The sequence below is a fragment of the Astyanax mexicanus genome, chromosome 1, assembly GCF_023375975.1.
Source record: "Astyanax mexicanus isolate ESR-SI-001 chromosome 1, AstMex3_surface, whole genome shotgun sequence".
NCBI classification, from domain to species: domain Eukaryota; kingdom Metazoa; phylum Chordata; class Actinopteri; order Characiformes; family Acestrorhamphidae; genus Astyanax; species Astyanax mexicanus.
The window spans coordinates 123023419-123048083 of NC_064408.1; the positions used below are offsets into that span (position 1 = coordinate 123023419).

Consider the following 24665-nt stretch of genomic DNA (forward strand, 5'->3'; position numbering starts at 1 on the left):
CCGACCACTCACTTTGTTTATTTCGATTAATTCTAATGTTATATTGAGTTAATTCCTACAACTGTCTTATGTTTATTTGGGTTTATTACAGGTAGACTCTTTCACTGATCACTGAGTTAGTGTTTATTTAGATTTATTCTGATGTTATATAGAGTTAATTCTTACAACTGACATTATGTTTAATTATGGTAATTTTTATTTTCTATGTAATATAGAGTTAATTACAGGCAACCTTAGATACTCTCACTGACCACTTTATGGTTTATGTTTATCTGGATTTAGTATTCTAATGTTATACAGTTATATAGAGTTATATAACAAAAAACAGATATGAGCAACTTTTGTGACTGAGATAAGTGGCTGGTCAGGCTCATATTTTGGGGGTACCCTGACAAAACGTATAAATAATGAATCAGCAAATCTAAAATGTGCATTATTCATTAAGTTTTTGTAAAGTTGTTGAGTAGATTAAAGGGTTAGAATGTGTAAAAGTGATGTAAAACGTGGATAAATATATAAAAGTGTGAATAAATGTGGGTAAAGGTGAAGAAGGCAAGGAGGCCTGGTTGACCGGGGGGCAGTGCACCAGTGCACGGGGTGGCCGGTAGTTTGAGACGCCGGAGACCCCGCTGTATCCCCGGGGAGCGGAGCTGCAGTCCCCCGCTGAGCTCTCCCTCGCCTCGGCCGTGTTTTCCGGCGGTGTTGGGGGGTGTTTGGAGTTTGTGCGGGTAGTTAAGGGTTTTTATAAAGTTCTCCGGGTGTTTGAGGAGCGGTTCGTGGTGGAGTTGGGGGGTTTGGAGCGGGTGAAGAAGCGCTGGGCAGGGTTTCCACTGGAGAGAAGTGTGGAAGATGGCGGTCTGGATGCTGAGAGGAGCCGGAGCCGGAGCGGCGCTGCGGCTGTTTTCGGGCAGATAGCGGGCTGGAAACTGCGGGGGAATGCTCGGGTTGTGATTATTTCTCTTGCCGGGAATGGTGGGCTTCTTTTCAGGTGGGATTTTCCACCGTTTAGCCTGCAGAGACTTCAGGAGAGGCTGTTTTATGAGCGGGACTTTGCTGGGCTAGCCGTCCGGTAACGTTGCTAGCTAGTGGACTAGAGCTACGGGGGTCTGGGAAAAAGAAGGAAAACAACGCTAAAAGTGCGTAAAAATGTCGGATACTAAGGTAAAAGTCGCGGTGAGAGTTCGCCCAATGAACCGGAGAGGTGAGTACAAGCCTTGTCCTTAATTTGGGGCAGATATTTGATCAGATTGATCAGATATTAGCTTTTTAAAATTCACTTCCAATGCTCCATCAGGCTCATGCTCCAGCATAGTTACAACACTAACTAATAACTAGGTTAAGTAAGTTAAATAGTTATTAGATGCATTGTTATGGTTGCTCAAGTGAAAATGGACAAAATATCAATATTACCCAGCATTAAAGACTTCTACACTGATTATACACCCATTATACACTTGTACACATTGATATAGCCTAATACATGTTTTTTGTAATGGATTGCACCATTGCACTAAACTCCAGTAGTTAAATGCAAACCCAAAATCTTCTATTGCATCTATTGCCTAACCCAACCAAACTTTTCCCCATTGCATTGCAGAGATTGAGCTCAGCACGAAATGTGTGCTGGAAATGGAAGAAAACCAGACAATCCTTCACCCGCCGCCTTCAAACGCGAAAGGAGACAGCAGGTAAAAGTGGTTTTACCCGTGCAAGGCTTTGCTTTACATCATTTTGGCTTCTGTTCTTATGTTTAGGTTGTGTATAAAACTCCAGACAAAAGGAAATGCACCAAAACTGAGTGTTTTCTGACTTCAGCATGAGACTGGCTTGTTAAACTCTGTGTTGGAATGTCATTTAAGGTGACTTCTGCACTCTGAACTGTTGGTGATATGATCTGTACCACAATACAGGGGTTACGACCCAATATATATATATATATATATATATATATATATATATATATATATATATATATGGGTTGGGCTGGGTTGCACCAATTGTGTGTTCCTTTGAGTTCCTTCTTAAATTTGTGTGTAAAGTCTCTGCTAGGCGTTACAGTAGTTAAAACTAGTTAGCTTTAGACCTTCCATTTACTAAATCTACTACTTGACACTACTTAGCAACACCATAGCAACCACTTTGAAACCACATAGAAACCACAATGCAGCCCTTAGCAACCACCTGAAAAACCATACCAACCATCTAAGAACACCATAGCAGATAACTGTCTGTTATCAAGGGAGAGTGCAAAAAGTAAAAGTGTTGTTTTTTCATGTGCTAAGTTTGGCTTTACTATATATATATATATATATATATATATATATATATATATATATATATATATATATATATATATATATATATATATACAAAATATCCAGTTTTCTGTACCTAATTCACATGCTAAATGCTTTGGGGCTGGGTTGCACCAATTTTGTGCGAGTGTCTTCTTAACTTTGTGCATAAAGTCTCTACTAAGTCTTAACACTTCTTAACAGTTAGTTTCAGACTATCCATTTACTAAATCTACTACTTGGCACTGTAGCGACCACTGGTAGCCACTTTGTGACCGCATAGCAACTCCATAGCCACCACCATGCAGCCCCTAGCAACCACCTAAAAAGCCATACCAACCGCCTAGGAACACCATAGCATTTGCCTGTGTTACCAAGGGAGACAGCAGGTAAAAGTGGTTTTACCCGTGCAAACCTTTGTTTTACAAAATTCTGCTCTGTTCAGGTTGCAGTAAACCTTCAGATGATGAAAGGAAATGCACCAAAATTCAAAACTTACCATAACACGTGAGACTGGCTTGTTAAATTCTGTGTAGGAATGTCATTTTAAGGTGATTTCTAAACCAATTTTGTGTGAGTTCCTTCTTAAGTTTGTTTGTAAAGTCTCGACTAAGTCTTACACTAGTTAACACTAGCTAGTTTCAAACTATCCATTTACTAAATCTACTGCTTGGCACTACTTAGCAGCACCGTAGCAACCACTTTGTAACCATATAGCAAATCCATAGCAACCACTTAAAAACACCACAGCGACCACATAGCAGCACCACAGCAACCAACTAGTAACTACCTGTGCACCTGTCTAATTTTCGCATTTTATTGGTTTATGAAGGCAGTGATTTGAGTAAGATAAAGTGATCCAGACTTGTGCTGTAAATTCGACTGTAAATTGAGTTTAGCTACGAATGTAATTACATGATTATTACAGAGGTTTTTGAACTGTTCTTGTGCTTGTTCACGTTAGCTTCATGCACCCTGAATCCATTATCCTAAAAATAATAAGCACACTGCTCTGAAATTATACATCCTGGAGTTGTGATTACTACTCAGTATAGAGAGAAACTTTTACTTTCTGTTGTATATTTTTGCCACAATAGTTGCTGCCAAGGTAGTAAACAGCTGTGACCCATTTGCTCCTCCACTGTGACTGATGTAAATGCACGTTAGCTGTATGCTGTAGCATGACAGCGACGTAATTAGCATAGTATAGATCAGTGTAGCTAGCTAGCTCTAATACTAGCTGCCTTGATAACCCAGAGTATGAATGCAAGGACTTATTGAAATATTAAATAATACTTTAAATCTCCGTCCTGTTTACCTGCTATTGTGTCATATACCTGCCAGTCCGGGTGTGGAAATGGGACTAGGGGAATTGCAGTGGTCTGGTTCGCTGAAGCTGTTGAGAGCTGCCTGTGCTTAAACTGACCATGTTTCCTTAATATCTGAAGATACCTCCTGATTATTTTATGAGTTCCTACAGAAAATATAAACGTTATAGTTCCTTTAACTATTCGTGAGGGCCTTGGTGACTTGCTGAGTACCATTGGGCGTATAATTTTTAGTGGCTTACAGTGGGAAGAGCCGGGCATTGCACTGAAAGGTCTGGGATGGTGTCCAGTTTCCAGTTTTGCTGAAGTTTAGATGTGAAAATGTCTGCACGTTGCGTCACCGCCGGCTTTCAGTCTGTCATAAGACAATGTAAGATGCTCTGGGCCACTGTCGGCTCTTAATAGCGGGGGTGTTGTGGAGCCTGTGCTGGGGTTTCAGCTCAGACAGGGGGTTGTGAAGATGATCAAAGCTCATCCAGACCTTTTTCTGGTCCAAAAAGAAGAAAAAAAAAGAAGACAAGGTTGGCAGAGGATCCACATTCCAACACTGTAGTTGAAACAGTGCACTGTGAATAGATTATCCAGGATGGGCAGGGCGGATGCCTTCAGCATTAACACTTATTACCGCACTGATTTACTCTACTGTACGTGTGAGTAATGCAGACAAAGAGGAGTGTAGATAAATAATGATAATATTATATGATCAAATATAATTATCACTAAGAATTTAAAGTATCGTGAAGTGAGTTTGTAAAGCCTTAAGACTTGTTTATATTTCTGCAGAAATGTGACCAAAAAGTTATTTGGATTCCTAAAAGGAGATACCATAGCAACCACTTAGCAACGCAATAGAAACCATTTAGCAACCACTTTACAACGCTGACATACCATTGCTGCAATCACATATCAGCACCAGAGCAACCACCTGGAATACCATAGCTTCTACTCACCAACATCATAGCAATCACCTTGTAACTACCTAGCAGCACCATAGCAACCACTTGGCAACACCTTGGTAGGCATTTTGTAACCACATAACAACACTACAGCACACATCTATGATACCACAGTGACCTGATAGCAACATCATACCAATCACTATGCAACTCTTAGCCACCACCTGGGATAACATAGTGACTACTTATAAACACCATAGTAACAACATAGCAGCACAATAGGAACCATCTAATAACTACTTGGTTATTATACCAACTAGGGCTGAACGATTTTGGAAAATAATCGAATTGCAATTTTTTATCTATACATTGCGATTGCGATTTAAAATGCGATTTTTTTTTATGTCTTCTCAAGTATTTTTCAACAAACAGAAGCAATAAATCAATCTGTTTAATAATAAACAATGTCAGATTTATTTAAAGCACAGATAACAATAAAGCAAACAAATCTATGCTTTTCCTTTTCACCATTTGTTTTTTTTTTATAGAAAAATAAATAGATAAATAGCTTTTCCTTTTCACCATTTTTTTAAATAGAAAAAACAATAGATATAAAAAAAATTATATTACTGCTCTCCAGCTAGTAACATCATAAAAAATAAAGTGCAATAAACATAAAGAGAATCTGCTTTAACCAACTCGTTATTTTCGTTTATATTTGAAGATGCAGCACTTGCCATTGGCATTTTAGCCTTGCAAATACCATACGAGGCTTTGTGGTGCTTTTTTAAATGCTGAAAGAGGTTTGTAGTGTTACCTCGCGTCATAGCAACAGTAACAAGGCACATTTTGCACAGTACCTGACGTTGAGCAGCATCTTCTTTTTTAAAGCCAAAGTAATTCCACACAACTGATGTGCTGCCCCTCTTTGGTATTAGACTTTCAGTTGTGTCAGCTTCTGTCGAGCCTGAAACCATTGTGCAACAAGTTAAGGGCGTTTTCACACCTGTAGTTGGTTTCTCTGGTCCGAATCAGTTAATGCGTTCGTTTACTTGGAGCGTTTTCTCGCTCTGTTCGGTCTGGTTTCATATAGGCATAAATGTAAACGCACCAAAATGCACATCAATAAACCACACGAGCAGCCTGTGTCCTCTGATTGGTCAGAGCTGTCTGACACGGGAGTACGTTAAATATAAATATATGAAAAAAGTAAATACAGCGAGAAGATTTTGTGTTCCAGCGCAAATATCTGTGCTTTAACACTGAACGCTGAAACGCTGCACTTTCAAACACAGTGTTTCTATGTGCAGCGCAGATTTATCACGCAGATTTATCACGCGGCTGTGAGCAGTGAATGCAGCGCAGACGGCGGAGTTCGTTTGGTACCGGACCGAGACCACCTCCTCTAGCTGGTCTCGGTTCGGTTCTTTTGATCCGCACCCCAGTGCGATTACTGTTTTCACACCTGCTCAATCGTTACAAACGGACCAGAGTTTGTTTTAACCGGACCAAATAGTGCTGGTGTGAAAACGCCATCTGTGGCTCCTGCTCGGGTTTGCTCCGCTCGTCCTCGGCTCGGCTCGCTCCCAAGTCACGTAAGCAGTCAAATCGCAGCTTGTGCGGTTAGAGAATCTCGTTTTAAAATATCGCGAGATTATCGCGAATGCAATTAATCGTTCAGCCCTAATACCAACCCTGTAGCCTCACCACAATTACCACCTAGTAACCACCTACCTTAGCAACACCTTAGAACTCACCAGAAAAAAATTGGAAAGTTTGTATTTGGATTGTAAGCGCTGCATCGTTGCTAGGTTACCTGTATGTGGCGGAGTAATACATGAAGAGCTTCGGTTACAATGCATTACCGGCTAATAATGTCACTCATAAAACGCCTCTCAGCCAATCACATTGCAGGGTTGGAACTAATTGTATAATAAACGTTAAGGACTAGAGTTGGGAGGTAATTAATTACGTTGTTTTCTAAAGGAGCGAGTGATGAGCAGGAGACAGTCTCGTGCAGGTCTGAAAGCTGTCAGTGCAGTGAGGAGCGCTGGTCTATTTTCAGGAGGATAAATTAAGACGCAGTGAAGTGTTTCCAGCAGCAGCTCAGCTCTGTAATAACTGCTCCTGTATTTACCGTCTGACACCATCGTTAATTAACAATATCGCTAGATACATGCAGTGCTTTCTCACGCAGGAACTTAGCGTAAGCCTGTTAGCAACAGGGCAACATCACAAGATACCGGTCTTATGATGAATGTACTGGATTCAGGCAAAATCCCCCCGTTCACACTGTGCAGTCATGTGGGGAACTAATATAATGGTGAGACTGAAGTTCTAAAGAGGACAGAAAGAGCAGAACAGATTCATCTTGAGATTAATCTGGATTTTCCACCTTAAATACCTTCCATGAGGATCAGATATGTTTTGTCACTTTCTGATGTTAGATTATAGCTGGGTAATATATCATAAATCAGGGTGTCTACAGGTCATTTAAACGTTCTAAGAAGTCTCTTTTTACACAAGTTAGAATAGGTCTATGTTCTATAAAAAAAACATACTAATGAAGTTCTTTACACAAAATCATTCTCACGCTCTATTCTTACCAGTTTCAGTCTCTTTCAGAATGAGCCTGTCACTTTATGCAAATTAGCTGTTGCTGGCCACGCCCCTTGTTTATGCTAAGCTTTTAGTAGGGGTGTCACGATTCTCTAAATTCTCGATTCGATTTTATTTCTGATTTTAGGACCACGATTCGATTCGATTCGATTCTCGATTTTCTTTTTTTTTTTACAGCGGAGCGGCCTATGCCAGTTTTAGATTAGTTTTTGGTCAGTCATTGGTTTGATTCATCAAATTTACAATATCTTATTTCAAAAGGTGGGCTTGATATAAGTGATGCAAAGTGATACAAGTGATCTGTAATACACCACATCAGGCACTAATGGTCAAATTTAAATAATTTAATTAAGATATATATGTAATGCCATCTAGTGGCTTTTTTTGGTAGCAGCAATGTGCAACATAACAAAATAAATAATAAAAAAATACAGGAACAGTCATGTACAAAATAATAGAACAATTAGAGCCTTAACAAACTAAACAAGTTTTTCTTTAAGAAGATGAGAATGTCCACATTCTCTGGAGAAAGGGCTGCTCTTTGAGCAGTCACAATATCTGTGGCGTCGGCTACAGTGTGCTGCGCTATTTGCGTAGCATGCACGCTTACGTAGCTTAGAGGGAGGGATCGTCAATCATCTTTTTGACCTCAAGGCTCGAGATCATAACATAATTTCGATCGATTTCGATAAAATATCGAAATCGTGACACCCCTAGCGTTTAGTAAACATTAGTGTTAGCTTGTGCTAAATAGCTTAACTGCAATAAAAGCACAAAACTCATAATTTAAAAGTTCTTACATCTTCCTCATTTGCTGACTCGTTACAGACAGTAGGTAAAGATCCCACCCTCAAATGAAGTCTGCTGAATAATCATGCTGTGTACTGTCTGAAGTTCACCATCCAGCAGGTCGAAATGTACGTGTAGTGGTTGAAGAAGTGTGAACTTTGGTTTAGTAGGCTTGTATTCTTATTATGAAATATTGATGATTACTTTTATATAGAATGGTATCCCTTTTTACATTTACGACTTTGTTTCACCATCTCAAACAAGTCAGTGTAGTAGTAGTTTAGCATGAACCTCATTAGCACCACGCTAATTATATAGTCAGAATATCAGAAGTCAGATGTATCTGTAGGCTAATGAACTACAGTAGAGAGGATCAGGTGTATCAGGTGTTTGATCAGAGTTTGATCAGACTTTATCTTTAATCACTCCGTGCTGCAGAGTGAGTTCTGCTGCAGAGTGAGAACAGAGGAGTGAACTCTCGCGTTTCGAATGCAGCAGTCGGGTCCTCCGGTGTCACACTGAGGGCAGAGATGCTCTCTCAGCACTTTAATCCTGCAGACTGATGGAGGAACACTGGCAGAATCTGGCAGAGTTCAGTTTACCTGCACTGAGGGACGACGGCACTGCAGCACAACTGCACCTGGAACTGCCTGCAAACATGCGCTCATTCATTACGGGTGTATTTCACTCATTTTTTAAATAGTGCACGTCAAAGCAATAAGTGATTCTTCTGTGGAAAATCTGCTGAATTAAAGTCTAGATGTATGGATATGCATTTTTTACAAGTGTTCCTTTACTGCAGGTGTATTTCACTCCATTTGAAATGGTGCACACCAAAGCTATGAGCGCTATTTTCACCTTCTTGTATAGTAGCTGCTGAATTAAACTCTAGATGGATAGATTTGCCTTTTCTACAAGTGCATAAACATGTGCTCATTCATTGCAGGTATATTTCACTCAGTTTCAAATGGTGCGTACCAAAGCTATAAGTGAATCTGCTGAATTAAACTCTAGATGTATGGATATGCATTTTTTACAAGTGTTCCTTTACTGCAGGTGTATTTTACTCAATTTCAAATGGTGCACACCAAAGCTTTTGAGTGCTATTTTTACCTTCTTGTATAATAACTGCTGAATTAAACTCTAGATGGATAGATTTGCCTTTTCTACAAGTGCATAAACATGTGCTCACTCATTGCCGGTGTATTTCACTCAATTTCAAATGGTGCGCAGGAAAGCTATAAGTGATGTTTCTGTGAAAAATCTGCTGAATTAAACTCTAGATATGTGCATATGCATTTTCTACACTTACATACACAAGTTCTCATTTGTTGTATGTGTATTTCACTCACTTTCAAATGGTGCGCACCAAAGTTATGAGTTCTATTTTGAAATTCTTACGTAGAAAATGCAAAATTAAATTCTAGATGTATAGATTTGCCTTTTCTACAAGTCCATGAACATGTGCTCATTCATTGTGGGTGTATTTTACTCATTTTCAAATGGTGCGCATGAAAGCTATAAGAGATGCTTCTGTGGAAAATGTTCTGAATTGTAGTCTAGATGTATAAATATTTAATTTTTACAAGTGCTCCTTCATTGTGGGTGTATTTCACTCATTTTCAAATGATGCGTACCAAAGCTATAAGTGCTATTTTGGCCTTCTTATGTAGAAAATGCGGAATTAAACTCTAGATCTGTGGATATGCACATGAAGTTATCATTTGTTGTATGTGTATTTCACCCACTTTCAAATGGTGCACTCCAAAGCTATGCATGCTACTGGCCTTCTTGCATAGAAGCTGATGAATTAAACTCTAGATGGATAGATTTGCCTTTGAACATGTGCTTATTTATTGCAGGTGTATTTCACTCATTTTGAAACGGTGCACACCAAAGTTATAAGCGCAAGTTCTGTAGAAGAACTGCTGAATTAAACTTTAGATGTATGGATATGCATTTTCTACTAGTGCTCTTTATTTGCTGTTGTTTTTCTCTCAATTTCAAATGGTGCGCACCAAAGCTATGAGTGCTGCTTCTGCTCTCTTGTGTTGAAACTGCAGAAATAAACTCTTGATTTATAGATATGCATTTTCAACACGTGTTTATGTGAGCTCCTCACTGCAGGTGTATTTCACTCACTTTTAAATGGTGCGCTCTAATGCAATGAGTGCTACTTTTGTGCTCTTGTATAGCCCTAGCTAAATTAAACTATAGATGTATAAATATTTACTATAAAACTGCCTAAAAACGTGCTCATTCATTGCGGGCGTATTTCACTCATTTTAAAATGGTGCACATCAAAGCTATGTTACTTCTGTAAAAAAAAAACTGCTGAATTAAACTCTATTAGATTTGCATTTTCTATAAGTGCATAAAAATGTGCTCATTTATTGCGGGTGTATTTCAATAATTTTGAAATGGTGCACAAAGAGCTATGTGTGTCCTCTTCTGGAGGAACTGCTGATTTTTACTCTTCATGTACAGATATTCACTGTAACTGGCTGCAAACATGTGATTATTTATTGAAAGTGTATTTCACTCAGTTTCAAATGATGCGTACCAAAGCTATAAGCGCTATTTTGGCCTTCTTGTGTAGAAACAGCTGAATTAAACTAGATGTACAGATATTCACTGTAAGACTGCCTAGAAACATACGCTTGTGCATTGCAAGTGTATTTCATTTATTTTTGAATGGTGCACACCACATTTTTATGAGTGTTACCTCTACCGTCTTTTGGAAAAACAGATGAATCACACTGTAGATGTAAAGATATGCACTGTAACTGTCTACAAACATATGTTTGTGCATTGCAAGTGTATTTCACTCATTTTTAAATGGTGCGCACCAAAGCTTAGAGTGCTACTACGGCCTTCTTATATAGAAACTGCTAAATTAAACTGTAGATGTATAGGTATTCACTGTAAAACTGCCTACAGTCATACTCTTGTGCATTGCAAGTGTATTTCACTCAGTTTTAAATGGTGTGCACCCAAGCTATGAGTGCTACTTCTGCTTTATTGTGTAGAAACTGCTGAATTAAACATACTCGTAGATAAACGTTTGACTCACAGATATAATTTCCTCTTTTTCTAAATCTTCATAAAGAGAAATGGGAGTCTGCAGACTCTGTGGAGGTTCCAGTTCAGCAGTTGTTGGGAATTAGGTCTAGTTAATCTCTAACTGAGCTGCTCCAGCCAAACATCCAGTTCGCACACATTAGCCCATATTTACAGCAATTACCTGAGGGATAATGACCCCAATTATTCCACACACTTAAGCTGGACCTGGTTTCAGGGCTGGTAAACACAGGCCTGCGTTTGTTTTACAGGTTGAGCTTCATGGATTGAAAGTGAATGATGTAGATAATGCTGAAATAAATGTGTTTATTTATTTATTCACTGAATCTTTTCAAATGTTGGACGCTTAAAATTTGCTGCTCTTTAAAACACAGTATTTTTATTGTGACATGCAGAGCAGATGTGAGCAGTGAACGCTGCACATTACTGCATATGAAACAGCATGGAGCAGCAGAGACAGCGCTTGTTTATAGCAGTATATTATCTGGCCAATATATCAACTTCTGCTACTTCTGTGGAAAATCTGCTCATTTAAACTTTGGATGTGGGTGTATTTCACTCAGTTTTAAATGGTGCGCACCAAAGCTATGAGTGCTATTTTGGCCTTCTTATGTAGTAGTGAGTGTATTTCCCTTATTTTCAAATAGTGCACATTGCTAAAAAGTATATTTGATAGCTGATTGGATCAATAAAATATCCAAATTATTGATAGATGGAATATATAATAAAGCGTTATATGTGTGACAGTGAAAAGTTTGGACACATCTTTCTTTCATTTTAAAATGTTCTGCATTGTTGTTTAATACTAAAGTCATCCAAACTATGAAGAAAAACATATTGAATTATTTAATAAAGAAAAACAGTTTTAAACAACCATATTATGTTTTATATTTTACATTCTTTAAAGTAGCTCCTCTTGTTTAGATTAGACAGTTTTGCACATCTCTGCTGGATTTTCTCAGTCAGTTTTATGAGGTAGAGTCACCATGAATTCAGGCTAATTTCAGTTAACAGCTGTGCTGAACTTATCAAGAGTTAATTACTTGAATTTCTTGTCTCTTAATAAAGTGTTTGAGAGCATCAGTTAAAGTAAAGTAGTGAAGAGGTAGAGTTACAGGTATACAGTGAATAGTGAATATTTCAGTAATGTTCGAATCCAGATTATGGACAAAAACAAATACTTTAAGAAGAAATGAAGATCAGTCAAACCGAAAAGAAGAATTTCCAGAACTTTGAAAGTATTCTCAATGCAGTCACCACAAAGACCATCAAAAACTCTGCTGACCACTTAAAGAGCTTTATTCATGTCCCTCAGATCTATAAACACTTTGTTGTGTATAAAAATATATATATTTTTATTATTTTTACATTTTTTTAGATACATTTTATTTTCACCTTACATGCATGCATCAATCCGACAAACTTTTACTTAAAATGTTAGTTTGAGAGCATCCGTTGTAAGGTAGTGAAGAGGTAGAGTTACAGGTATACAGTGAATAGTGAATATTTAAATAATGTTCTAATCCAGATTATGAGAAGAAATACTTAATTAAGTAAAGAAAAAAGATCGGAAGAATTTTAAGAACTTTCAAGAAAGTATCCTCAAGTGCAGTCACTGCGAAGACCATCCAAAGCATTATAATGATGAAACTGGCACTCATCAAGACAGTTCCAGGAAAGGAAGAGCAAGAGTTTCCTCTGTTGAACAGGATTTTTATATAAAAGCTTGTATCTCTCAGGGTTATAGTAATACAGACTGGAGTGTGTTTGGGCGGCGGTGTTGAACAGTTGAAGTGATTGAGTAGATCAGTAGATCAGTGAGTGAATCCCTCAGGCTGATAGATCACCTGTGCTACTGTGAGCGTGATGAGTCTCACGTTTATTATCTGTGTTTCATCACTGCAAAAACCACCGCGAGCTGCAGTTACAGGAGCAGCAGAGTCAGTACAGAGAGCTGAGTTAACTTAGCGTCTGCAGGACTGCAGTGTATTTACTTTATATTTGTTATATTTATAAGTATATAAGAGTTCTAAAAGCAGAGTGATAAAATTTGTTATTAATGAAGTTGAAAAAATAATTATAAATGAAGACAAAATCATTTTAAGTAATAAGAAGAGATATAGGTCTCTTACTAAGAAGTAAACCTATACTCAAATACAGTGTGTGAGAATAGTTATTTGTAGCTTTTTGTATTTTTGGTTACAGTTTAGAAAAAGTATTGTTTGCCCTAAACACATGCTTGTTTCTAGACCATCATACCCATCGACGTAGATTTATTCATAAGCTCTGTTGCTATCTAAACAGCACAAGGCATGAAAACTGCTAATGACTGTTGATTGGGTGTAAGATAGCAATGAGCATAATAACTGACCTGTTTTTTTTATTGTTGTTTAATGAAGACTTTCAAACCATGAATAGCAGCTATTGCCAACTGTTAACAGACTGTGTACATACTAGTGCTGGGCGATATGGGAAAAATCCTATATCACGATATGGAATTTTTCATATCACGATAACGATATATATCATGATATACCACATTTGAGTATGTTTTCAGCTATTCTTTGAAAAATATGACAAAATAAAATCATTGCTTACTTTTTTTCCAACTTTATTTCAAAGTGACATTAAACCAAACTTTCACAAATGAGAATTACTACCTTTTAGGGCAGCAATATATATATATATATATATATAAATCAAATGAAAACAGATAAGGTAGATGCAGTAGCTAATTTTTTTAAAAAATATACAGGTAATTAAATCGAGTTATCAAAATAAACTCAATTAACAATTTTTAAAGTGTCCGTCAAATAAAAAAACACATTATGAAGCTTTTTTTGTGAAGATTACTTTATTATCACTTATATAAACCGAGTTTATGCAAAGTGACCACGGCAATACATTTTATCATAGTCTACTTTATATATTTGCATGAATAATTAATGAAATTACTGGTAAATAGCACGATATTTATCGACATATCACACAGCACTATTACATACTTAACTATTGCGAACTATACTATACATACTATAAGTATGTTTGATCTTATATATATGTGTATATATATATATATATATTTGTATATTTTGCTTTTTTGTGAGAGCAGTAACCCATTTTTTGCATGTTACAGTGAATTTTTAACAGTAAATCAGTGTTTTTTGTGTGTTGTTGCTCTGATTAAAGCCTGCAGTATGGCTGTAGGTGTTGTGTAGTGTGTATGATGGTTATTTAAGGGCAGTAGTGATCAGGAGTGTGTGTTAGTGATCAGGACTCTGTGTGTGGAGGTGTGGGGGGTTCTGGTTCTGCGGGTTCGGGTTGCTCTCTCGTTGGATACTCAGATCTGAAACCTGATTCTGTGTGAAACGGTTAAAGCCGTGAGACGGAGAGAAGAGAGGAGACCTGAGCACCTGAGGCGGAGTTGTGAGGGAGGGGGCGGGGCTGTGGGAATACCCCAGACTCCTGTCTGAAGAGTGCTGGCGGTGAATGAAAGCTAATGAGGCTGTTAGCATGAGATCACTCCCCCGTTATTAACAGAGCTGACAGAGAGCCAGAGACGTCTGCAGCTGTTACTCTACATCTTTACTCTAAAATTATCATTAATATGTAAATAATAGTGTTAATTTCACAGTTATACAGTAAATTGTTTAATTAAAAAAGGCATCAGAAGGTTAAACTAGCAATTCTGAATATTATGTTTGTTTTAAGAAGATATAAATGGAGATATACGTGGAGTTATACAAGTTCTAAAAACATCTATCCTAAAACATATTTATAAAGGCTTTATACTTGAAGTTATAAATGGACTTAAATGGAGAGTTATAAGTTGAGTTATAAACAGGGGTTAAAAACAGGATTCTGGATTCGATTATTCTTTAGAATAAGAGTTTCGAGTTAATGTTGAGCTTCTAAGGAGCAATAATGAAGGTTTTCTGCATTGATATTAAATTATACGAAATCATATATCAACTTACTATATCTATTAAATGTTTCTCATTTAATTCAAGTTTTTCCGGCATGTTTTTTTCCTACATAGTAAATGAATAGTGAAGTGATCCAGACTATGAATTAATTATCACATCAGGGTTCTACTTTTTTACTGTTTTTAGTAAAATTAAAAATTCGCACTGTTTTCATTTCTCATTAAATATCAGATTATATCTGTTCAGTATCATTTATTTTACTTTAATCCTGGATATATGTAGATATTTGGAGTGCATTATTATTAGTATCATGACATTCTGAATCATTAAATTCTGTTACAAATCTGATAAAATATTTGTATTTTTTAATATCTCAGTTATTAGGGGTGTGCCATATTGTATCATATACAATAATACAATTAAATTTTCATTTTGTTGCAGTAGTGTATTCTTGAAATATTTTTTTTTAAATAATATTTTCATATCAAGGAAATACTAAAAAATATTGTGATATTATTTTAGGGTCGTATCGCCCAGCCCTAGTACAGAGTTTAATGTGTAGGGCTGGGTATAGTATAGTGAGGGTGTTAATCTTTAATCTGCTGTAGGTGATGACAGTGTTGGAGTGGTCCCGGGGGCTGTGGTGGGCTGTATTGGGGTGGTTATGGTGGTATGAGGGGATTTTCCAGCCGGCTGGTGATCAGAGGAACCCACAGGTCTGAACTCCGCCTCCCCCGCTATCCCAGCATGCCTCAGGGCTGTGGTTGGAGGTTATTAGTGAAAGCCCGTCTTCATCTGATACAGCAGTGCGCTAACCAGCCCTGTAATTTACTGCTTATCCTGCGTCCAAATCTTCACATCCCACGAGTCCCTGCAGCTTCTTATCACTGTACAGAACCGCCGGCTGCTGCTGCTGAACACTGTGAATTATGGGTAATTTCTGCTGGGTTAATAACGCAGCGCTCTTACTGGGAATCGCACCTGTGACGGCTCAGCAGATAGACGAGTGTACTTATATCTATAGATGCACGATGATATTGGAAAACTATAGACGATAGACGATATTTGCTAGATTTGTATGATATTTAAAGGAGAACTCTGGTGTAAAATGGACTTTTGTTGTAGTAAAACATGATAAAAGTTCTTATCTTTGATGAATAGCACACCTCCGTTCTCCCACAGCGTTCCGAGATCCAGAAATTTTAACAGTTTGTCCAAACACCCTTCAGACTGGGTGATACGGGGCATAATTTACCCTGATAAATCACTTTTTACACCGTTATCCAGCTCAAAGTAGCTCCACACCTCCTTGCTAGAAACCGGAGAGTCCTGACATTTAAAACAAAGCATTAATAACTTAAAAAACACTGTTTACATCCCATAATGCTAGCTTCAGCTCCGAGCGCCGTCATTATTGTCCTGATAATGACATAGACATATATATACATAGACTTTGCATAACCTGCCTCCTGGTGCTACACTATGCAGAGTCTATATATACATGTATATATATATATATATATATATATATATATATATATATATATATATATATATATATATATATATATATATATATATATACATATATATATATGTCTGTTATTATCAGTACAGTGATGGCGGTGCTCGGAGCTGAAAGCTAAAGTTAGTGTTATAGGATGTAAACAGTGTTTTTAATAAACTTCTTCTGCACTTTTTAAGTTATTAATGCCTCGTTTTAAATGTCAGGGCTCTCCAGATTCTAGCAAGGAGGTGTGGAGCTACTTTGAGCTGGATAACACTGTAAAAAGTGATTTATCAGGGTAAATTATGCCATAAACTGTTAAAATTTCTGGATCTCTGAACGCTGTGGGAGAGCGGAGGTGTGCTATTCATCAAAGATAAGAACTTTTTATCATGTTTTACTACAACAAAAGTACATTTTACACCAGAGTTCTCCTTTAAGCAGGTGTGAAATCAATATTATGGAAATCACTATGGGTCCAAACAACCATACCGATCTCTGTCTGGTTCCTAACCAACTTCAGACTGTTTCTGTTTGTGGTAAAAAAAATAATAATTATGTCGTTCCAACCTAACTGTCAAACATATACTCCTTATATTTGAGCTGTTCAGGTGCAGTTTAACCTGATTGTCATCCAGATAGTTAACACAGATATGAAAAATGCTGTCTCTGCCGCTGCTCCATGTTAAACTGTTTAACACTGTACGCTGTATGTGCAGCGTTCACTGTTTATGCTTTCAGTATTAAAGCAGCTTCACACTGCACTATATGAAAACTTCTTTCTGTATTTACTTTCTTGCTTCTACGACAAACAGCTCTGACCAATCAGAGAAGACATTGTGCTCATGTGTGCCTGTGTGAAAACAAACCAAACCGAGGGAGAAAACGCTCCTAATATACAAATTCATCACTTGATAAAGACCAGTGAAACCAATACAGGTGTGAAAACACACTAAAACCGATACTTGCTGATGTGTTAATTGTGTTCTGTAAGAGAAATGTTGAGTGCTTAGTGTTCTGGGCTGGAGTTCAGGCCGGGTGGTCGAGGGCCTCACCACTGTATTTAATATATAGGTGTGAATTCAGCACATAACCCACACTGAACTACTGAGAGAATATATCATCCTAACTTTTTTACACAACTGTCCCATAAACATCCCAAAGCTCTTGATTTTAATAAACTGAAACACCTGTCATCATTTTAGTGTGGGAGGTTTCATGGCTAAATTGGAGCAGCCTGGTGGCCAATCTTCATTAATTGCACATTATTGCACCAATAAGAGCAGAGTGTGAAGGTTCAATTAGCAGGGTAAGAGCACAGTTCTGCTCTAAATATTACAATGCACACTATAACATTATGGGGGACATACCAGAGTTCAAAAGAGGACAAATTGTTGGTGCACGTCTTGCTGGCGCATCTGTGACCAAGACAGCAAGTCTTTGTGATGCATCAAGAGCCACAGTATCCAGGGTAATGTCAGCATACCCCCAAGAAGGACCAGCCACATCCAACAGGATTAACTGTGGATGCTGTAAGAGGAAGCTGTCTGAAAGGGATGTTCGGGTGCTAACCCGGATTGTATCCTAAAAAACATAAAACCATGGCTGCCGTTACCTCATCTTTTTTTTTATGTGTTTATTATAAAATCTGATATTGCAATACCGATAATAACTCTGTTTATCGTACAGCCTCTCTAAACACCTACACATGTCTGAGGAAACACAGCCAGAGTCACCATGTGATCAAAACAGCATCTAAACAAACCACGGCTCCAGAACTCAACCTCAGGAATGCTCTCTCTCTCTCTCTCTCTCTCTCTCTTTCTCTCTCTCTCTCTCTCTTTCTCTCTCTCTCTCTCTCTCTCTCTCTCTCTCTCTCTCGCCACCATGCACCATTCAAATATTCCATTCACTGGCTCAGTGTGTTTGAAGTTTAAGAATGTGTGTGTGAGTGTGTTTGTGTGTGTGTGTATATATGTGTGTGTGTGTGTGTTTGTGTGTGTGTAGGTTGTGTGTTTGTGTGTGTAGGTTGTGTGTGTGTGTGTGTTTGTGTGTGTGTTTGTGTGTGTGTAGGTTGTGTGTGTGTGTGTGTGTGTTTGTGTGTGTGTAGGTTGTGTGTGTGTGTGTGTTTGTGTGTGTGTAGGTTGTGTGTGTGTGTGTGTTTGTGTGTGTGTAGGTTGTGTGTGTGTGTGTGTGTGTGTGTGTGTGTGTGTGTGTGTGTGTGTTTGTGTGTGTGTAGGTTGTGTGTCCACATGTTTGAATACATTTACATTAACCAGGCATTAAATTTCCATTCATAAAATAAAAATAAAATAAATCTGTATCTACAGTCCAGAGAAGATCTACAGTAGAGTTTCTGTTAGATTAGATTCTGGAGGAACATTTCTGTGAGGATTTGATTGTATTCAGGGTTAAGAGCAGCATTAGTGAGATCAGGATGCTGGATGATGATTAGCACTGTGGTGTTGCTTAATAAGTGCTTTTGTATCTGGTTGTTGCAGTAGTGTTTCTAGGTAGGTTCTCTGGTATTGCTTGGTGATTTCTGTGATTAGTTCTGAAGCTCTTGGCTAGGTTCTCCAGTTCTGGCCTGGTTTTGCTGCAGTTCAGGTGGTTTCAGTGGTGTTGCTATGTTGTTTATCTAGTGCTGCTAAGTGGTTGTTTGTATTCCAGGTGGTTGCTATGATATTATAAAGGGGGTTCTCTGGTTTTGCTAGGTGGTTTCTGTGGTGTTACTAGATATTGTCTGTAGTGTTGCTAGATAGTGTCTATGGTGTTGCTACGTGCCTTCTCTGGTGTTGTAAGGTGTTTTCTGTGGTTTTAGAAAGGTGGTTTCTGTGGTGTTACTAGATAATTTCTGTGGTGCTGCTAGATAATGTCTCTGGTGTTACTGGATTTTTTCTGTGTTTTTACTGGGTGGTTTCTGTGGTGTTGCTAGGTAATGTCTCTGATGTTACCGGGTTGTTTCTGTGGTGTTATTTGATACTTTCTGTGGTGTTGCTAGATAAAGGTCTGTGGTGTTACTAGGTGGTTTTTGTGATGTTACTAGATAATTTCTGTTGTGTTGCTAGATCATGTCTGTGGTCTTGGTAGGTGGTTTTTGTGGTGTTTCTATGAGGTTTCTATGGTGTATATAGGTGGTTTCTTTGGTGTTACTGGATAATGTCTCTGATGTTACTAGGTGTTTTGTTTGTGTTAGTAGATAATGTTTGTTTTGTTGCTAGGTGGTTTCTGTGGTGTTGCTAAATGTTTTCTCAGATGTTGCTAGGTGATTTCTTTGGTGTCACTAGATCATTTCTGTGGTGTTGCCAGATAATGTCGCCGGTGTTACTGGTTGGTTTCTGTGCTTTTACTAGGAGGTTTCTGTGGTCTTACTAGAACATTTCTGTCATGTTGCTAGATGCTTGGTGATGCTTGGTGGTTCCTGTGTTGTTGCTAGGTGGTTTCTGTGATGTTACTAGGTGACTTCTGTGGTGTTACTATATCATTTCTGTGGTATTTCTGTGGTGTTGCTAGATTATGTCTCTGGTGTAGCTAGGTGGTTTCTCTGGTGCTGCCTGATCATTTCTGTGGTGTTTCAGGGGGTTGCCATGGTGCTGCTTAGCAATAGCTCGGAGCTCACTAAGCAATTGCTGTGGTATCCTAGGTACCTCTATTGCACAGTGCCAGCTGGTTGATGTTTGATTATCTGCTACAGAGAGTTTTATTATATTGGTTGTACCTTTGTCCATAGAGACGAGACAAGCTGTGTGTTTGTGTGCTTTTGCACGTCAGTGTCAACAATGAGGACAGATTTGAACAGATTCAGAGAGAGGCTCAGTCCGGGCAGTCAGTCATTCGTCACTGAGTGTCAGTTAAATGGTATGGGGAGGAAGGGGGCGTGGCCAGAGTTGTAAAAGTGTCAGTGTGAAGCTGCTGGGAGGAAGCAGAACTGTCCTCCACTCTTTTATCCTCTGCTTTGTTATTTATGAGTTTCCTCACAGCTGAGAGGGGTTTTAATAAAGCTGTAGCAAAGCCTCGTCCAATAGGGGCGGGCGATATGACCCTAAAACTATATAATGATATTTTATCTATTTTTATATAGCGATATCTTTGACGATACTCTTGATGAAAACTGATAAAAATCTTGATACGTACTTATTTCAGCAAAATAAATGTTAAATGAGAGCTGGGCAAAAAGTTCTGGAGCTCTTGGTTTGGTTCTGCTGCAGTTCTGGAGCTCTTGGTTTGGTTCTGCTGCAGTTCTGGAGCTCTTGGCTTGGTTTTGCTGCAGTTCTAGAGCTCTTGGTTTGGTTCTGCTGCAGTTCTAGAGCTCTTGGTTTGGTTCTGCTGCAGTTCTGGAGCTCTTGGTTTGGTTCTGCTGCAGTTCTAGAGCTCTTGGTTTGGTTCTGCTGCAGTTCTGGAGCTCTTGGCTCTGTTCTGCTGTAGTTCTGGAGCTCTTGGTTTGGTTCTGCTGCAGTTCTGGAGCTCTTGGTTTGGTTCTGCTGCAGTTCTGGAGCTCTTGGCTTGGTTTTGCTGCAGTTCTAGAGCTCTTGGTTTGGTTCTGCTGCAGTTCTGGAGCTCTTGGTTTGGTTCTGCTGCAGTTCTAGAGCTCTTGGTTTGGTTCTGCTGCAGTTCTGGAGCTCTTGGTTTGGTTCTGCTGAAGTTCTAGAGCTCTTGGTTTGGTTTTGTTGCAGTTCTGGAGCTCTTGGTTTGGTTTTGTTGCAGTTCTGGAGCTCTTGGTTTGGTTCTGCTGTAGTTCTAGAGCTCTTGGTTTGGTTCTGCTGCAGTTCTGGAGCTCTTGGTTTGGTTCTGCTGCAGTTTTGGAGCTCTTGGTTTGGTTCTGCTGCAGTTCTGAAGCTCTTGGTTTGGTTTTGTTGCAGTTCTGGAGCTCTTGGTTTGGTTTTGTTGCAGTTCTGGAGCTCTTGGTTTGGTTCTGCTGTAGTTCTAGAGCTCTTGGTTTGGTTCTGCTGCAGTTTTGGAGCTCTTGGCTCTGTTCTGCTGTAGTTCTGGAGCTCTTGGTTTGGTTCTGCTGCAGTTCTGGAGCTATTGGTTTGGTTTTGCTGCAGTTCTAGAGCTCTTGGTTTGGTTCTGCTGCAGTTCTGGAGCTCTTGGTTTGGTTCTGCTGCAGTTCTGGAGCTCTTGGTTTGGTTTTGCTGCAGTTCTAGAGCTCTTGGCTTGGTTTTGCTGCAGTTCTGGAGCTATTGGTTTGGTTTTGCTGCAGTTCTAGAGCTCTTGGTTTGGTTCTGCTGCAGTTCTGGAGCTCTTGGTTTGGTTCTGCTGCAGTTCTGGAGCTCTTGGTTTGGTTCTGCTGCAGTTTTGGAGCTCTTGGTTTGGTTCTGCTGCAGTTCTGAAGCTCTTGGTTTGGTTTTGTTGCAGTTCTGGAGCTCTTGGTTTGGTTTTGTTGCAGTTCTGGAGCTCTTGGTTTGGTTCTGCTGTAGTTCTAGAGCTCTTGGTTTGGTTCTGCTGCAGTTCTGGAGCTCTTGGCTCTGTTCTGCTGTAGTTCTGGAGCTCTTGGTTTGGTTCTGCTGCAGTTCTGGAGCTCTTGGTTTGGTTCTGCTGCAGTTCTGGAGCTCTTGGTTTGGTTCTGCTGCAGTTCTGGAGCTCTTGGTTTGGTTTTGTTGCAGTTCTGGAGCTCTTGGTTTGGTTTTGTTGCAGTTCTGGAGCTCTTGGTTTGGTTCTGCTGTAGTTCTAGAGCTCTTGGTTTGGTTCTGCTGCAGTTCTGGAGCTCTTGGCTCTGTTCTGCTGTAGTTTTGGAGCTCTTGGTTTGGTTCTGCTGCAGTTCTGGAGCTCTTGGTTTGGTTCTGCTGCAGTTCTGGAGCTCTTGGTTTGGTTCTGCTGCAGGTCTGGAGCTCTTGGTTTGGTTTTGTTGCAGTTCTGGAGCTCTTGGTTTGGTTCTGCTGCAGTTCTGGAGCTCTTGGTTTGGTTCTGCTGCAGTTCTGGAGCTCTTGGTTTGGTTCTGCTGCAGTTCTGGAGCTCTTGGCTCTGTTCTGCTGTAGTTTTGCAGCTCTTGGCTGCATTCAGCAGCTCTGGCTCGGCGGGTAATGGTGAGTTTCTGTCGCTAATGTTACTCCGGTTGCCGGGCGACAGTGGAATGTGGGAAGTATGATGACGGAACTTCAGGAACGCCAGAGACGCCCTCATCCGTTTCACATGTTCCTGCTGTTATTGGGGGGATTACTGACCCACCCTTCGGCTGAGCTCAGAATAGAAACAAATACAGCTGCATGATAGAGACAAAACATAGAGTGAGATATTCACTATACTGTCACCAGTATTCCTGAATCCCTTACGTGTTCACATGTATATAATAAAAGCAGCAGCTAGGCATGCTGGGACTGCTTCTACAAACATTAGTGAAAGAACGGGTCTCAGGCTCTCAGGAGCTCAGTGAACTCCAGCACATGTGCAACAAGTCCAGTCATGAAATTTCACTACTTACTATTAAATATTCCACAGCCAACTGTCAGTGATATTATAACACAGTGGAAGAGACTGAGAACGACAGTGACTCTGTGCTCTGTCAGTGTAAAATAAGAAAACAGTGTAAAATAACAAAATTACACAATATATGATGAAAATAGCAGAAAAACAGCTGAAGAATTTAAACAATAGACCTTAAAAAGAAGCTATATTTACTGCTCTTGAAGTTTAGGGATATTTATCACGTGTGCTTAGGCCTGTCACAATAATTGCAATATCGATTTATCGTGCAATAAATGAACATGACTTCAATAGTTTTTATAATTGTGTTTATTTATGCGTTTGTTCACATATAAAACTATGAACAGTTTTTTAGCCAGTCATGCTTCAAATACTGACTCCATACTCACAGTGTGGACTAAAGTATGCGAAGGGTTAAGTATATAATTCCCAAACTAATTATAATAAATGATTCAATTTTTGCTGTCTTTAAAAAGTGTATAATTGTTTTTTTTATGCTATTCTGTTATCATTATGTCAAGTGGCATTTAATAGTCTTAAAATTACAAAAAATATTGTGTATCGCAATCCTTTCTGGGACAATATATCGTCCACCACAAAATCTTTTTGTGGCAGGCCTACTTGTGCTGAATTCTGGACTCATCTGGGGGACGAGAGTGAATAATTGCTGTTTGCTGTTGTTTTTTACTCTATTTTGCTCGGATAAAAACACTCATGCAGTACAGAAACAGCAGCAGGAACTCCTCAGATAAAGTTCTGTTCTTGTATTTCTCTCCAGGCAGTACAGAGCGAGACGAGCGTTTGACTCCCCAAAGCTGAGCTACCAACACTTCAGTGTGTTAGCTTGTTACGCTAATTGTCTAGCGTTAGCTTGCAAGCTGTATCTGCTATACCGCCCAGCACTAGTTAAGACCCAACTGTCCAGACCAATCAACGCAGGTGTGAAACACCCTCACTCAGTTAAAGAGACCAGAACACACATAGTGACTCCATCACAGGCCAGTAGTTATATATAATAGAGTTAATCCTTTCTGCTTGTGTGTGTGTGTGATAATGTGTGTGTGTGAAAGGTAGCACAGTGTGTGATGGGGGATTCCCTGACTCTAACACAATAGCTCCTGAGATGTCGGGAGCTCGGTGGAGGAGCTGGTGGGGATGTTAGAGGTAGTGGGGGTGGTGGTTTAAGCTGTCGGTCGGTCGGGTGGGTGGGGGTTTGGGAGGTTGATGGATGACGGTGTTTGGGGAAAGTGAAGGTGTAGAAGTTGTAGAAGTGACGGAACGCTGAGACGGCAGATTGTTTGAGAAGTGACAAACAGAACATCAATCAACAGAGTGAGAGAGCGAGAGAGCAAACAGTATATACGTTTATAACACTATACGCTACCGCTCAGCAAACACTTCATGGGTTAACAGCTTACAGCTGGTACATACCAAAACAAATTAATTCAGCTTTGGACATTTTAAATAATGTACATTTCCAAATTCTTTGTCTGTAGTACAACATTTATGCATTTACACACAGCACTTTCACACTTTCATCATCATAATAACTAGAAAAACACAGAAACACAGAGAACTCTGTAACTATTAAAGGAAGTATAATATAAATATTTTCTTTAGAGAAATTACAGATGAAAAAAACTGATACAGGAAGACGTCTGGCTGACCCACATGGCTATTCCCCATCATGTTTTTCTTAGTGTGAAAATCCTATTAATAAGAACGACCTGCTTTGTCAACTTTGTTATTTAATTGTTCATTAAGAATATTTTTGATTATGTAAATTCCAATGTAAATGTCTAAAT

General features: G+C 39.0%; 1 protein-coding gene across 4 annotated transcripts in view; it reads left to right on the top strand.

Annotated features, from left to right (window-relative positions):
* The first annotated feature begins 580 nt into the window (after positions 1–580).
* kif13a (kinesin family member 13A) overlaps positions 581–24665 on the top strand; it is a 210239-nt gene continuing 186154 nt past the window's right edge. For all 4 annotated transcript variants that reach the window (XM_049467964.1, XM_049467953.1, XM_049467966.1 and 1 more), the window contains exons 1-2: positions 581–1201; positions 1598–1688. In XM_049467964.1, the coding sequence (XP_049323921.1) occupies positions 1147–1201; positions 1598–1688 (146 nt within the window). In that variant the 5' untranslated portion in view covers positions 581–1146. The remainder of the gene's footprint in view (positions 1202–1597; positions 1689–24665) is intronic.